The sequence below is a fragment of the Anomaloglossus baeobatrachus genome, chromosome 3, assembly GCF_048569485.1.
Source record: "Anomaloglossus baeobatrachus isolate aAnoBae1 chromosome 3, aAnoBae1.hap1, whole genome shotgun sequence".
Lineage (NCBI taxonomy): Eukaryota > Metazoa > Chordata > Amphibia > Anura > Aromobatidae > Anomaloglossus > Anomaloglossus baeobatrachus.
In genome coordinates this window covers 249,045,693-249,060,237 of record NC_134355.1, presented here as the reverse complement: position 1 = coordinate 249,060,237, position 14,545 = coordinate 249,045,693, and the positions used below count along the sequence as shown (strand labels likewise).

At 51.2% G+C, this 14,545-nt stretch overlaps 1 protein-coding gene across 2 annotated transcripts in view; it reads right to left on the bottom strand.

Moving 5' to 3' along the window:
• PPIL4 (peptidylprolyl isomerase like 4) overlaps positions 1-14,545 on the bottom strand; it is a 159,921-nt gene that overhangs the window by 73,561 nt on the left and 71,815 nt on the right. For both annotated transcript variants that reach the window (XM_075338233.1, XM_075338234.1), the window contains exons 6-7: positions 2,543-2,639; positions 2,335-2,451 (exon numbers count right to left, since the gene is read on the bottom strand). In XM_075338233.1, the coding sequence (XP_075194348.1) occupies positions 2,335-2,451; positions 2,543-2,639 (214 nt within the window). The remainder of the gene's footprint in view (positions 1-2,334; positions 2,452-2,542; positions 2,640-14,545) is intronic.

The window sequence follows — 14,545 nt, the reverse complement described above, 5'->3', positions numbered from 1 at the left end:
GTAGTACATGGGGTCAGGGGCGTAACGCCCGCGATCGCAGAGGTCACCACTGCGATCGGGCCAGCAGGAGAGACCTGCACAGCAGACGGAATAAGCCATCCTGCAGGACCTGCGATGATGTCACGCCCATGTGACTGTGTGGGAGGAGACACAGGAGGCCGGCAGAAAGCAAAGATACTGAATCCTAAAAGAGATTTGGACACATGACTGGTAATAAGAAAAGAGGGGACATGAGAGGGGGAAGGGGGCTACAGGGTGAGTGGCATATGAGGACTGCAGACTGACAGAAGGATGTGAACGGGTGCAGAGTGTTTGAGAGGGGTAAGTTGGGGTACAGGCAGGGTGAGATGTGTGGGCATGGTGTGTGACATATCGGGGTGTAGTGTGTGATCTGGGGGGTGCAGGGTTTGTGAGATATGGGAGTGCAGGTTGTATGTGGAGCAGGGTATGTGAGATATGGGGGTGTAGTGTGTGTGATATGGGGGTGCAGGCTGTATGGAGAGCAGGGTATGTGATATATGGGGGTGTAGTGTGTGTGATATGGGGGAGCAGGGTGTGTGATATATGGGGGAGTAGTATATTACAAGTGTACTATATGGAGGTGTAGTATATTACAGGTGTGCTATATGGAGGTGTAGTATATTACAGGTGTACTATATGGAGGTATACTATATCACAGGTGTGCTATATGGAGGTGTAGTATATTACAGGTGTACTATATGGCGGTGTATATAGTGGTGTAGTATTTGGGGTATAGTGATGTAGTATATTACAGGTGTGCTATATGGAGGTGTTGTATATAGTGGTGTATTATATGGGGGTATAGTGATGTAGTATATTACAGGTGTACTATATGGAGGTGTAGTATATTACAGGTGTGCTATATGGAGGTGTAGTATATTACAGGTGTACTATATGGAGGTGTATATAGTGGTGTAGTATATGGGGGTATAGTGATGTAGTATATTACAGGTGTACTATATGGAGGTGTAGTATATTACAGGTTTACTATATGGAGGTGTAGTATATTACAGGTGTGCTATATGGAGGTGTAGTATATTACAGGTGTAGTATATAGGGATGTAGTGATGTAGTATATTACAGGTGTACTATATGGAGGTGTAGTATATTACAGGTGTACTATATGGAGGTGTAGTATATTACAGGTGTGCTATATGGAGGTGTAGTATATTACAGGTGTACTATATGGGGGTGTACTATATTACAGGTGTAGTATATGGGGTGTAGTAAATTACAGGTGTAGTATATAGAGATGTAGTGATGTAGCATATTACAGGTGTACTATATGGAGGTGTAGTATATTACAGGTGTACTATATGGAGGTGTAGTATATTACAGGTGTCCTATATGGAGGTGTAGTATATTACAGGTGTACTATATGGGGGTGTACTATATTACAGGTGTAGTTTATTACAGGTGTAGTATATAGGGGTGTAGTGGTGTAGTTTATTACAGGTGTAGTATATAGGGGTGTAGTGGTGTAGTTTATTACAGGTGTAGTATATGGAGGGGGTGTAGTAATGTAGTATATTGGGTAGAACTGAGGTAATTATATTAGTCCGGCCCTCTAAACCAATCCCGATTTCTCATGCGGCCCCATGGGAAAATTAATTGCCCACCCCTGATCTAGACTAAAGGCCCCGTCACACACACACAACAAGATCGCTAACGAGATTGCTGCTGAGTCACCGTTTTTTGACGCAGTAACGATCCAGTTAGCGATCTCGTTATGTGGAACACCTACCAGCGATCAGGCCCCTGCTGTGAGATCGCTAGTCGTTGCCAAATGGACCGGACAATATTCTTCAAAGGCGAGGTCCTGCTGGGCAGGACGAATTGCTGTGTTTGACACTGTGTGACAGGGTCCCAGTGACTGCCGAGATCGTTATACAGGTCGCTACTGCGACCTGTATCATTACTGTGTCGTTGGTAAGGTCTGACTGTTTGAAATCTCACGAGCGACCTCCCAGCGACTTACCAGCGATCCTTATCAGGTCGCATCATTTTCGGGATCGCTGGTAAGTCACTAAATGTGACGGGGGCTTATGCGTGCAGTGATAGCATAGATAACTATGCCCCACTGTAATGGTACTGACCCACAAAATAAACTAAAGTCACTGAGTGATACATAAATTAATGGTCACTACACAAAAAAACTGACAATGCAAATAATTATACAGGCCTGGTGATTAAGGAGTAAACAGATGAATTTTTGCTTGATCATAGAGGAGAGGCTTACAGGTACAACTAAAAAAAAAAAAAAAAATAGCAAGTATGACCAAAAATATTAATTTTTCAATAATATATTCATACCATTTCCAATAGAACAGCTCTGGTCTTGGCTTCTTTCTCAGCCAGTTGTTCTTCAATTTCCTCATTTGACTTGCCCTTATTGTCATCAATTTCTTCATCGGCACCTATACGGCCACTCTGGGATTATAATGAGGTGATTATTAGAACATTATCATAAAAGGGGATAAATAAGATATAAATGGATGGACTGATTCACTGCAATACTCACATCCAACTGCTCTTTACTAGGTTCTGGGGAACGATCAGGAATGGGGAGGTCTGGTGGGTCGTCAAAAGGGTCATCCAAAATCACAGTATGATTTATTCTGTAAAGATGCATAAACACAATGTAAACACTGCCTAATTTTCAGGCTAAAACAATATTCCCCTTATTCGTTCCAGCCTTTCCTCTTCTATGCTGGATTGCTGGCCAAGACCTCATTGTTAATGTTGTGGTTGAGATTTGTGCAGGAGACAAACATTCATGGCCACAAGTGTTGCACCCTTGAAATTGTTCCATAAAAATTAAGTATTTCTCCCAGAATGTTATTGTAATTACACCTTTTGTTATACGGTACATGTTTATTTTCTGTGTGTGTACTGGAGCAACACAAAAACACTGAAAAAAAGGCAAATTGGAGATAATTTCTCTCAAAACTGACAAAATGGGCCAGACAAAATTGTTGGCACATTTCCAAAATTGTGGGTAAACAACTTTGTTTCAAACATATGATGCTAGTTCAAACTCACCTGTCACAAGTTTGGGTAATCACAAGTACCACCGGCTTAGGCCCGGTGCGCACACTGCGTTTTTACTCGCGCTTTTTTTGCAGTTTTGCTGCAGAAATTTCTTGAGAAGAAGGGAATTTTGTTTACTTACCGTAAATTCCTTTTCTTCTAGCTCCAATTGGGAGACCCAGACAATTGGGGTGTATAGCTACTGCCTCCGGAGGCCGCACAAAGTACTACACTTAAAAGTGTAAGGCCCCTCCCCTTCTGGCTATACACCCCCCCGTGGGAGCACGGGTCCTTCAGTTTTAGTGCAAAAGCAAGAAGGAGGAAAGCCAATAACTGTTTCAAAAACAAATTCAATCCGATAAACAATATCGGAGAACGTAAGTTATTAACATGAACAACATGTGCACCCGAAAAACAAATACCCTCAGAAAAACAGGGCGGGTGCTGGGTCTCCCAATTGGAGCTAGAAGAAAAGGAATTTACGGTAAGTAAACAAAATTCCCTTCTTCTTTGTCGCTCCTAATTGGGAGACCCAGACAATTGGGACGTCCAAAAGCAGTCCCTGGGTGGGTAAAATAATACCTCGCGATCGGGCTGTCAGGCAGCCCTTTCTTACAGGTGGGCCACCGCCGCCTGCAGGACTTGTCTACCTAGGCTGGCATCCGCCGAAGCGTAGGTATGCACCTGATAATGCTTGGTGAAAGTGTGCAGACTCGACCAGGTAGCCGCCTGGCACACCTGCTGAGCCGTAGCCTGATGCCGTAATGCCCAGGACGCACCCACGGCTCTGGTAGAATGGGCCTTCAGTCCAGAAGGAGTCGGAAGCCCAGCAGAACGGTAGGCGTGAAGAATTGGTTCCTTGATCCACCGCGCAAGGGTGGATTTGGAAGCTTGCGACCCTTTATGCTGACCAGCGACCAGGATAAAGAGTGCATCCGAACGGCGCAGAGACGCCGTGCGGGAAATGTAGATCCTGAGTGCTCTCACCAGGTCCTACAGATGTAAACCCTTTTCAAATTGGTGAACTGGATGCGGACACAAAGATGGTAAAGTGATATCCTGATTGAGATGAAAGGAAGATACCACCTTGGGAAGAAACTCTGGAATTGGACGCAGTACTACCTTGTCTTGGTGAAACACCAGGAAGGGAGATTTGCAAGATAACGCCGCCAGCTCTGACACTCTCCGAAGAGACGTGACCGCCACCAGAAAAGCCACTTTCTGTGAAAGCCGAGAAAAGGAAATCTCCTTCATAGGCTCGAAAGGTGGCTTCTGGAGAGCAATCAGAACCTTGTTCAGATCCCAGGGTTCCAATGGCCGCTTGTAAGGGGGAATGAGATGACAAACCCCTTGCAGGAACGTGCGTACCTTAGGAAGTCGCGCCAGGCGCTTCTGAAAGAATACGGATAGCGCAGAGACTTGTCCTTTAAGGGAGCTAAGCGACAAACCTTTTTCCAACCCAGACTGCAGGAAGGAAAGAAAAATAGGCAATGCAAATGGCCAGGGAGAAACTCCCTGAGCAGAGCACCAAGATAAGAATATCTTCCACGTTCTGTGGTAGATCTTGGCGGAGGATGGTTTCCTAGCCTGTCTCATGGTGGCAACAACATCATGAGATAAACCTGAGGTCCCTAGGATCCAGGACTCAATGGCCACACAGTCAGGTTCAGGGCCGCAGAATTCAGATGGAAAAACGGCCCTTGAGACAGCAAGTCTGGACGGCCTGGTAGCGCCCACGGTTGTCCTACCGTGAGATGCCACAGATCCGGGTACCACGACCTCCTTGGCCAGTCTGGAGCGACGAGAATGGCGCAACGGCAGTCGGACCTGATTTTGCGGATCACTCTGGGCAACAATGCCAGAGGTGGGAACACATAAGGTAGTCGGAACTGCGACCAATCCTGAACTAAGGAGTCTGCCGCCAGAGCTCGGTGATCGTGAGACCGTGCCATGAAAACCGGGACCTTGTTGTTGTGCCGTGACGCCATCAGGTCGACGTCCGGCATCCCCCAGCGGCGACAGATCTCCTGAAACACGTCCGGGTGAAGGGACCATTCCCCTGCGTCCATGCCCTGGCGACTGAGAAAGTCTGCTTCCCAGTTTTCCACGCCTGGGATGTGAACTGCGGATATTGTGGATGCTGTGTTTTCCACCCACGTCAGAATCCGCCGGACTTCTTGAAAGGCTTGTCGACTGCGTGTTCCCCCTTGGTGGTTGATGTACGCCACCGCTGTGGAATTGTCCGACTGAATCCGGATCTGCTTGCCCTCCAGCCACTGTTGGAAGGCTCGCAGAGCAAGATAGACTGCTCTGATTTCCAGAACATTGATCTGAAGGGTGGACTCTCTCTGAGTCCACGTACCCTGAGCCCTGTGGTGAAGAAACACTGCTCCCCACCCTGATAGGCTCGCATCTGTCGTGACCACCGCCCAGGATGGGGGTAGGAACGACTTTCCTTTTGACAATGAGGTGGGAAGAAGCCACCATCGGAGAGAGTCCTTGGTTGCCTGAGAGAGGGAGACATCCCTGTCGAGGGACGTCGACTTCCCGTCCCATTGGCGGAGAATGTCCCATTGTAGAGGGCGCAGATGAAACTGCGCGAAAGGGACTGCTTCCATTGCTGCCACCATCTTCCCTAGGAAATGCATGAGGCGCCTCAAGGAGTGGGACTGGTTCTGCAGGAGAGATTGCACCCCTGTCTGCAGAGAGCACTGCTTGTCCAGTGGAAGCTTCACTATCGCTGAGAGAGTATGAAACTCCATGCCAAGATATGTTAGTGATTGGGTCGGGGTTAGATTTGACTTTGAAAAGTTGATAATCCACCCGAAACTCTGGAGAGTCTTCAGTGCCACGTTCAGACTGTGTTGGCATGCCTCTTGAGAGGGTGCCTTTATAAGTAGATCGTCCAAATACGGGATCACGGAGTGACCCTGCGAGTGCAGGACAGCTACTACTGCTGCCATGACCTTGGTGAAGACCCGAGGGGCTGTTGCCAGCCCGAAAGGTAACGCTACGAACTGCAGGTGTTCGCTTTCTATAACGAAGCGTAGAAAACGCTGATGCTCTGGCGCAATCGGCACGTGAAGATAAGCATCCTTGATGTCTATTGATGCTAAGAAATCTCCTTGAGACATTGAGGCTATGACGGAGCGGAGAGATTCCATCCGGAACCTCCTGGTTTTTACGTGTTTGTTGAGCAACTTTAGATCCAGGACGGGCCGAAAGGACCCGTCCTTCTTTGGCACCACAAACAGATTGGAGTAAAAACCGTGACCTTGTTCCTGAAGAGGAACGGAAGTCACCACTCCTTCCGCCTTTAGAGCGGCCACCGCCTGCAGCAGAGCATCGGCTCGGTCGGGCGGTGGGGAAGTTCTGAAGAAACGAGTTGGAGGACGAGAGCTGAACTCTATCCTGTACCCGTGAGACAGAATGTCCCTCACCCAACGGTCTTTGACCTGTGACAGCCAAATGCCGCCAAAGCGGGAGAGCCTGCCACCGACCGAGGATGCGGAGAGGAGGCTGAAAGTCATGAGGAAGCCGTCTTGGTAACGGTTCTTCCTGCTGTCTTTTTTGGGCGTGACTGCGTCCGCCAAGAATCTGAGCCTCTCTGATCCTTTTGAGTCCTCTTGGACGAGGAGAATTGGGACCTGCCTGAGCCTCGAAAGGACCGAAAACCAGACTGACCCCTCCTTTGTTGGGGCTTGTTTTGTCTGTGTTGAGGTAAGGATGAGTCCTTACCCTTGGAGTGTTTAATGATTTCATCCAAACGCTCCCCAAACAATCGGTCACGAGAAAAGGGCAAACTGGTTAAGCACTTCTTGGAAGCAGAATCTGCTTTCCATTCTCTCAACCACAGGGCTCTGCGCAAAACCACGGAGTTGGCTGACGCCACCGCCGTACGGCTCGTAGAGTCCAGGACAGCATTAATCGCGTAAGACGCGAATGCAGACATTTGAGAGGTCAATGGTGCCACCTGCGGGGCAGATGTACGTGTGACCGAGTCGACTTGTATAAGCCCAGCTGAAATAGCTTGGAGTGCCCATACGGCTGCGAAAGCTGGCGCCAACGACGCTCCAATAGCTTCATAGATGGATTTCAGCCAGAGCTCCATCTGCCTGTCAGTGGCATCTTTAAGTGCCGCTCCATCTTCTACTGCAACTAAGGATCTAGCTGCAAGCCTGGAGATTGGAGGATCCACCTTGGGACACTGGGTCCAACCCTTGACCACGTCAGGGGGAAAAGGATAGCGTGTATCTTTAAGCCGTTTAGAAAATCGCTTCTCAGGATAAGCGTGGTGTTTCTGGATTGCATCTCTAAAGTCAGCGTGGTCCAGAAAAGTGCTTAATTTACGCTTGGGATATCTGAAATGGAATTTCTCCTGCTGTGAAGCTGCCTCCTCCTCAGTAGGAGCTGGCGGAGAAATATCTAACATCCTATTGATGGACGCTATAAAATCATTCACTATGGCGTCACCATCCGGTGTATCCAGATTGAGAGCGGACCCAGGATCAGAATCTTGATCAGTTACATCCGCCTCATCACCCATAGATTCGTCCCGCTGGGATCCTGACCAGTGAGACGAAGTTGAGGGCCCCTCATAACGAGCCCGCTTAGGTTGTCTGGGACTGTCGTCCGAGTCAGAATCGTCACCCTGGGGTGCATGTGACACCCCCGGAGCTTGGAAGTGTTCCAGCTGAGGGGGACCAGGGAGCAATGATGCCACAGTGTCCATGGTCTGAGTTACTGGTCTAGACTGCAATGTTTCAAGAATCTTTGACATGGTCATAGACAATCTGTCAGCAAAAGCTGCAAACTCTGTTCCTGTCACCTGGACAGCATTCACAGGTGGTACACCCTGGGTCACGTCCAGCAGAGGCCCCGGCTGTGCAAGTTGCACAGGGGCCGAGCACTGCACACAATGGGGGTCAGTGGAACCTGCCGGTAGAGCAGCCCCACATGCGGTACAGGCAGCATATAATGTCTGTGCCTTGGCACCCTTGCGTTTTGCGGACGACATGCTGTTGCCTCCTTGTAATCTAGGAGGGTATATAGCCGAGAATCACCAGCGACCGTACAGTACAAAGTATTTGCAAACACAAAATACTCAGTATACAAACGGCACAAGTGGGGGTGAGCCCTTGAGGGATGCTTACCGCCCGCTGAACAGCGGGTATGAGGCCGTAGAATCCCGTGTCTGGGTCTCCCCGTCTCCCCTCTGCAGCTCAGCGTGCAGGCAGGAATGGCTGCCGGCGTTCTGTGAAGAGGGGCGGACCGTGGGCGTGCCACAAACAAAGAGCGGGAAACTGCGTCCTACTGTGCCTGGTGTGAGGGCTGGAGTATGTAAAAACGACTCCAGCCCTCAGCGCTGATGCTCTGTACAGCGTCCCGCCCTCCTCCTGACTGGCAGGTGCGGAGGCGGGAACGAACGAACTAGGCCGCAAAAGCCGGGGACTGTAGTAATAAGCGCGGCCGTGATATATGCACGGCCAGCGCGGAAGTCCCCGGCGCACCACAAGTCCCAGCCGCGTCGCAGTCCCAGCGGCCGGCGCGACCGTTCTCCCTGAGTCTACCCACTCAGCTAAGCTGAAGTGAGGAAATGGCACAAGCGCAGCAGCGCTGTTGTCCCCGGCACACTAACACACCCAGCAATGCTGTGGTGTGCGCGCGTATGAACGGGGACACAGAGTACCTTGACGGAGCAGGGCCATGTCCCTGACGATACTCAGCTCCAAATCCAGCGGCTTCTCCAGGGGCTGCGGATGGAGCACGGTCTCTGTGCCTGGAGACCGGTAAAATCCCACTTCGCCCAGAGCCCTAATGGGGATGGGGAAGGAATCAGCATGTGGGCTCCAGCCTCCGTACCCGCAATGGGTACCTCAACCCTAACAAGCACCACCGACCGAAAGTGGGGTGAGAAGGGAGCATGCTGGGGACCCTTGTATGGGTCCTCTTTTCTTCCATCCGACATAGTCAGCAGCTGCTGCTGACTAAACAGTGGAGCTATGCGTGCGTGTCTGACCTCCTTCGCACAAAGCAAAACTGAAGGACCCGTGCTCCCACGGGGGGGTGTATAGCCAGAAGGGGAGGGGCCTTACACTTTTAAGTGTAGTACTTTGTGCGGCCTCCGGAGGCAGTAGCTATACACCCCAATTGTCTGGGTCTCCCAATTAGGAGCGAAAAAGAAAGAAGGGAATTTTGTTTACTTACCGTAAATTCCTTTTCTTCTAGCTCTAATTGGGAGACCCAGACAATTGAGACCCAGACAATTGGGGTGTATAGGCTATGCCTCCGGAGGCCGCACAAAGTATTACACTAAAAGTGTAAAGCCCCTCCCCTTCTGCCTATACACCCCCCGTGCTCCCACGGGCTCCTCAGTTTTGGTGCAAAAGCAAGAAGGAGGAAAAAGAATTATAAACTGGTTTAAAGTAACTTCAATCCGAAGGAATATCGGAGAACTGAAACCATTCAACATGAACAACATGTGTACACAAAAAAACAGGGGCGGGTGCTGGGTCTCCCAATTAGAGCTAGAAGAAAAGGAATTTACGGTAAGTAAACAAAATTCCCTTCTTTGTCGCTCTATTGGGAGACCCAGACAATTGGGACGTCCAAAAGCAGTCCCTGGGTGGGTAAAATAATACCTCGTAAGAGAGCCGTAAAACGGCCCTTTCCTACAGGTGGGCAACCGCCGCCTGAAGGACTCGTCTACCTAGGCTGGCATCCGCCGAAGCATAGGTATGCACCTGATAGTGTTTCGTGAAAGTGTGCAGGCTCGACCAGGTAGCCGCCTGACACACCTGCTGAGCCGCAGCCTGGTGCCTCAAAGCCCAGGACGCGCCCACGGCTCTGGTAGAATGGGCCCTCAGCCCTGATGGAACCGGAAGCCCAGCCGAACGGTAAGCTTCGATAATTGGCTCCTTGATCCACCGAGCCAGGGTTGATTTGGAAACCTGTGACCCTTTACGCTGGCCAGCGACAAGGACAAAGAGTGCATCCGAGCGGCGCAGGGGCGCCGTACGAGAAATGTAGAGTCTGAGTGCTCTCACCAAATCTAACAAGTGCAAATCCTTTTCACATTGGTGAACTGGATGAGGATAAAAAGAAGGTAAGGAGATATCCTGATTGAGATGAAAGGAGGATACCACCTTAGGGAGAAAATCCGGAACCGGACGTAGAACCACCTTGTCCTGGTGAAACACCAGGAAAGGGGCTTTGCACGACAATGCTGCTAGCTCAGACACTCTCTGAAGAGAAGTGACTGCTACTAGAAAAAACCACTTTCTGCGAAAGTTGTGAGAGGGAAATATCTCTCATTGGCTCGAATGGTGGTTTCTGAAGAACCATCAGAACCCTGTTTAGATCCCAGGGTTCTAACGGCCGCTTGTAAGGTGGAACGATGTGACAAACCCCCTGCAGGAACGTGCGTACCTGTGGAAGCCTGGCTAGGCGCTTCTGGAAAAACACAGAGAGCGCTGAGACTTGTCCCTTAAGGGAGCCGAGCGACAAACCCTTTTCCAGTCCAGATTGAAAGAAGGACAGAAAAGTGGGCAAGGCAAAAGGCCAGGGAGAAAAAACCCTGAGCAGAGCACCACGACAGGAAAATTTTCCACGTCCTGTGGTAGATCTTGGCGGACGTTGGTTTCCTAGCATGTCTCATAGTGGCAAAGACGTCTTGAGATAACCCTGAAGACGCTAGGGTCCAGGACTCAATGGCCACACAGTCAGGTTGAGGGCCGCAGAATTCAGATGGAAAAAACGGCCCTCGAGATAGCAAATCTGTTTGGTCTGGTAGTGTCCACGGTCGGCCGACCGTGAGATGCCACAGATCCGGGTACCACGACGACCACCTTGGCCAGTCTGGAGCGACGAGGATGGCGCGGCGGCAGTCGGTCCTGATCTTGCGTAACACTCTGGGCAACAGTGCCAGCGGAGGAAACACATAAGGGAGCTGAAACTGCGACCAATCCTGAACTAAGGCGTCTGCCGCCAGAGCTCTGGGATCTTGAGACCGTGCCATGAACATTGGTACCTTGTTGTTGTGCCGGGACGCCATGAGGTCGACGTCCGGCACCCCCCAGCAGCAACAGATCTCCTGAAACACGTCCGGGTGAAGGGACCATTCCCCTGCGTCCATGCCCTGGCAACTGAAATAATCTGCTTCCCAGTTTTCCACGCCTGGGATGTGAACTGCGGATATGGTGGATGCCGTGGCTTCCACCCACATCAAAATCCGCCGGACTTCCTGGAAGGCTTGCCGGCTGCGTGTGTCGCCTTGGTGGTTGAAGTATGCCACCGCTGTGGAATTGTCCGACTGAATTCGGATCTGCTTGCCCTCCAGCCACTGCTGGAACGCTTTCTGGGCAAGATACACTGCCCGTATGTCCAGAACGTTGCTCTGAAGCGAGGACTCTTGCTGGGTCCACGTACCCTGAGCCCTGTGGTGGAGAAAAACCGCTCCCCACCCTGACAGACTCGCGTCTGTCGTGACTACTTCCCAGGATGGGGGTAGGAAGGATATCCCCTTCGATAATGAAGTGGGAAGAAGCCACCACCGAAGGGAAGCTTTGGTCGCCTGAGAGAGGGAGACGGTCCTGTCGAGGGACGTCGGCTTCCTGTCCCATTTGCGTAGGATGTCCCATTGCAGGGGACGCAGGTGAAACTGCGCGAAAGGGACTGCCTCCATTGCTGCCACCATCTTCCCCAGGAAGTGCATGAGGCGCCTCAAGGGGTGTGACTGGCCTTGAAGGAGAGATTGTACCCCTTTCTGTAGTGACTACTGCTTGATCAGCGGAAGCTTCACTATCGCTGAGAGGGTATGAAACTCCATGCCAAGATATGTCAGCGATTGGGCCGGTGTCAGATTTGACTTTGTAAAATTGATGATCCACCCGACACCCTGGAGAGTCTCCAGGGAAGCGTCGAGGCTGCGTTGGCATGCCTCTTGAGAGGGTGCCTTGATCAGTATCCAAGTACGGGATCACCGAGTGACCCTGAGAGTGGAGGACCGCTTCTACAGTAGCCATAACCTTGTTAAAAACCCGTGGGGCTGTTGCCAGGCCGAACGGCCGTGCCACGAATTGCAGGTGTTAATTTCCTATGGCGAAGCGCAAGAAGCGCTGGTGCTCTGGAGCAATCGGTACGTGGAGATAAGCATCTTTGATATCGATCGACGCAAGGAAATCTCCTTGGGACATTGAGGCGATGACGGAGCGGGGGATTCCATCCTGAACCGTCTGGTTTTTACATGTTTGTTGAGCAGTTTCAGGTCCAGGACCGGGCGGAAAGACCCGTCCTCCTTTGGGACCACAAACAAGTTGGAGTAAAAACCGTGGCTCAGTGAAGAGGAACCGGGATCACCACTCCTTCTGCCTTCAGAGTGCGCAGCGCCTGCAGAAGAGCCTCGGCTCGCTAGTGAGGCGGGGATGACCTGAAGAATCGAGTCGGGGGACGAGAGGTGAACTCTATCTTGTAACCGTGAGACAGAATGTCTCTCACCCAGCGGTCTTTTATTTGTGGCAGCCAGGTGTCGCAAAAGCGGGAAAGCCTGCCACCGACCGAGGATGCTACTAGAGGAGGTCGAAAGTCATGAGGAAGCCGCTTTGTTAGCGGCGCCTCCGGTGGCCTTTTAAGGACGTGACTTAGACCGCCATGCATCAGAGTTCCTTTGTACTTTCTGAGACCTTTTGGACGAGGAGAATTGGGACCTGCCCGCGCCCTGAAAGGACCGAAACCTCGACTGCCCTCTCCTCCGTTGGGGTATGTCCTGTTTGGACTGGGGTAAGGATGTATCCTTTCCCTTGGATTGTTTGATGATTTCATCCAGACGCTGGCCAAACAGCCTGTCGCCAGAAATTGGCAAACTGGTTAAGCGCTTTTTGGAAGCAGAATCTGCCTTCCATTCCCGTAGCCACAAGGCCCTGCGGAGTACCACCGAATTGGCGGCCGCGACCGCCGTACGGCTCGCAGAGTCCAGGACAGCAATAATAGCGTAAGACGCAATTGCCGAGGTCTGGGTGGTAATGGATGCCACTTGTGGCGCGGCCGTGCATGTGGCTGCTTCAATTTGTGCTTGACCTGCTGAGATAGCTTGTAGCGCCCATACAGCTGCGAATGCTGGGGCAAAAGAAGCTCCGATAGCTTCATAGATGGATTTCAACCAGAGCTCCATCTGCCTGTCAGTGGCATCCTTGAGCGAGGCCCCCTCGTCCACTGCAAGTATGGATCTAGCCGCCAGTCTGGAGATTGGAGGATCCACTTTGAGACACTGAGTCCAACCTTTAACCACGTCAGGGGGAAAAGGATAACGTGTATCCTTAAGGCGCTTAGAAAAAACGCTTATCTGGACAAGCATGATGATTCTGGACTGCCTCTCTGAAATTAGAGTGGTCTAGAAACATACTCCGTGTAAGAGAAGCTGACTCCTCCGCCGGAGGAGCTGAGGGAGAAATATCCAGCATTTGATCGATGGACGCAATAAGAACGTTCAGTATGGCGTCCCCGTCTGGAGTATTAAGATTGAGAGCGCCCTCAGGATCAGAATCCTGATCAGCTGTTTCCGCATTATCAACCAGAGATTCCCCCCGCTGAGACCCTGAACAATATGATGTCGAGGGAAATTCTAAGCGAGCCCGCTTAGTCGTCTGGGGCTGGGGTCTAAGTCAGAACCCTCAGCCTGGGATGTATGAGATACCCCGGGAGGACATTGTTGGTCCAACTGAGGGGGGCCAGGGAACAATGATTCAACAGAGTCCCTTTGCTGAGATACCGGCCTGGACTGCAAGGCTTCTAGTATCTTAGCCATAGTCTCAGAGAGTTTTGCAAACTCCGTCCCCGTCACTAGGACAGTGTCAACAGGTGGCTTCCCCCTGGGCCCCTCTTAGCAGAGGCCCTGGCTGAAGAAGTGTCACCGGGGCCGAACAGTGCACACAATGAGGGTCAATGGAACCTGCCGGCAGCTGGGTCGTACAAGCGACGCAGGCAGCATAATAAGCCTGTGTTTTTGGCACCCCTGCCTTTTGTGGGCGCCATGCTATTGTTTTCCCTGAGTAACACACTAGGGTATATAGCCAGAATGAACTGTGCTCATACAGTGTAAAATATATACTAAAAACAAATAATGTATCAGTACACTACAGCACCATGAGGCTAGCACCACAGGTGCTGCTTACCATCTGCCTGAAGCGGTTATGAGGCCACCAGAGACCGTGTCTGGGTCTCTCAGGGTTTGTCCCTCTCTGCAGCATCGTAGGAGCTGACAGGAAATGGCTGCGGCGTCCTGACGAGAGGAGGGAGCCGTGGGCGTAGCCGAGGTGCTCACACTGTGCACAGTGAGGGGGGTGGAGTATGGAAATCATACTCCAGCCCTCAGTGCTGCTCTTCCGTGCAGCGTCCCGCCCTTCCCCTGCCTGTCAGGGCTGAGGGCGGGAGAAAGGGAAACTAGGCCGCAAGCCAAGCCGGGGACTCGAGTATAAGCGTGGCCGCCGTAAAAGCGCGG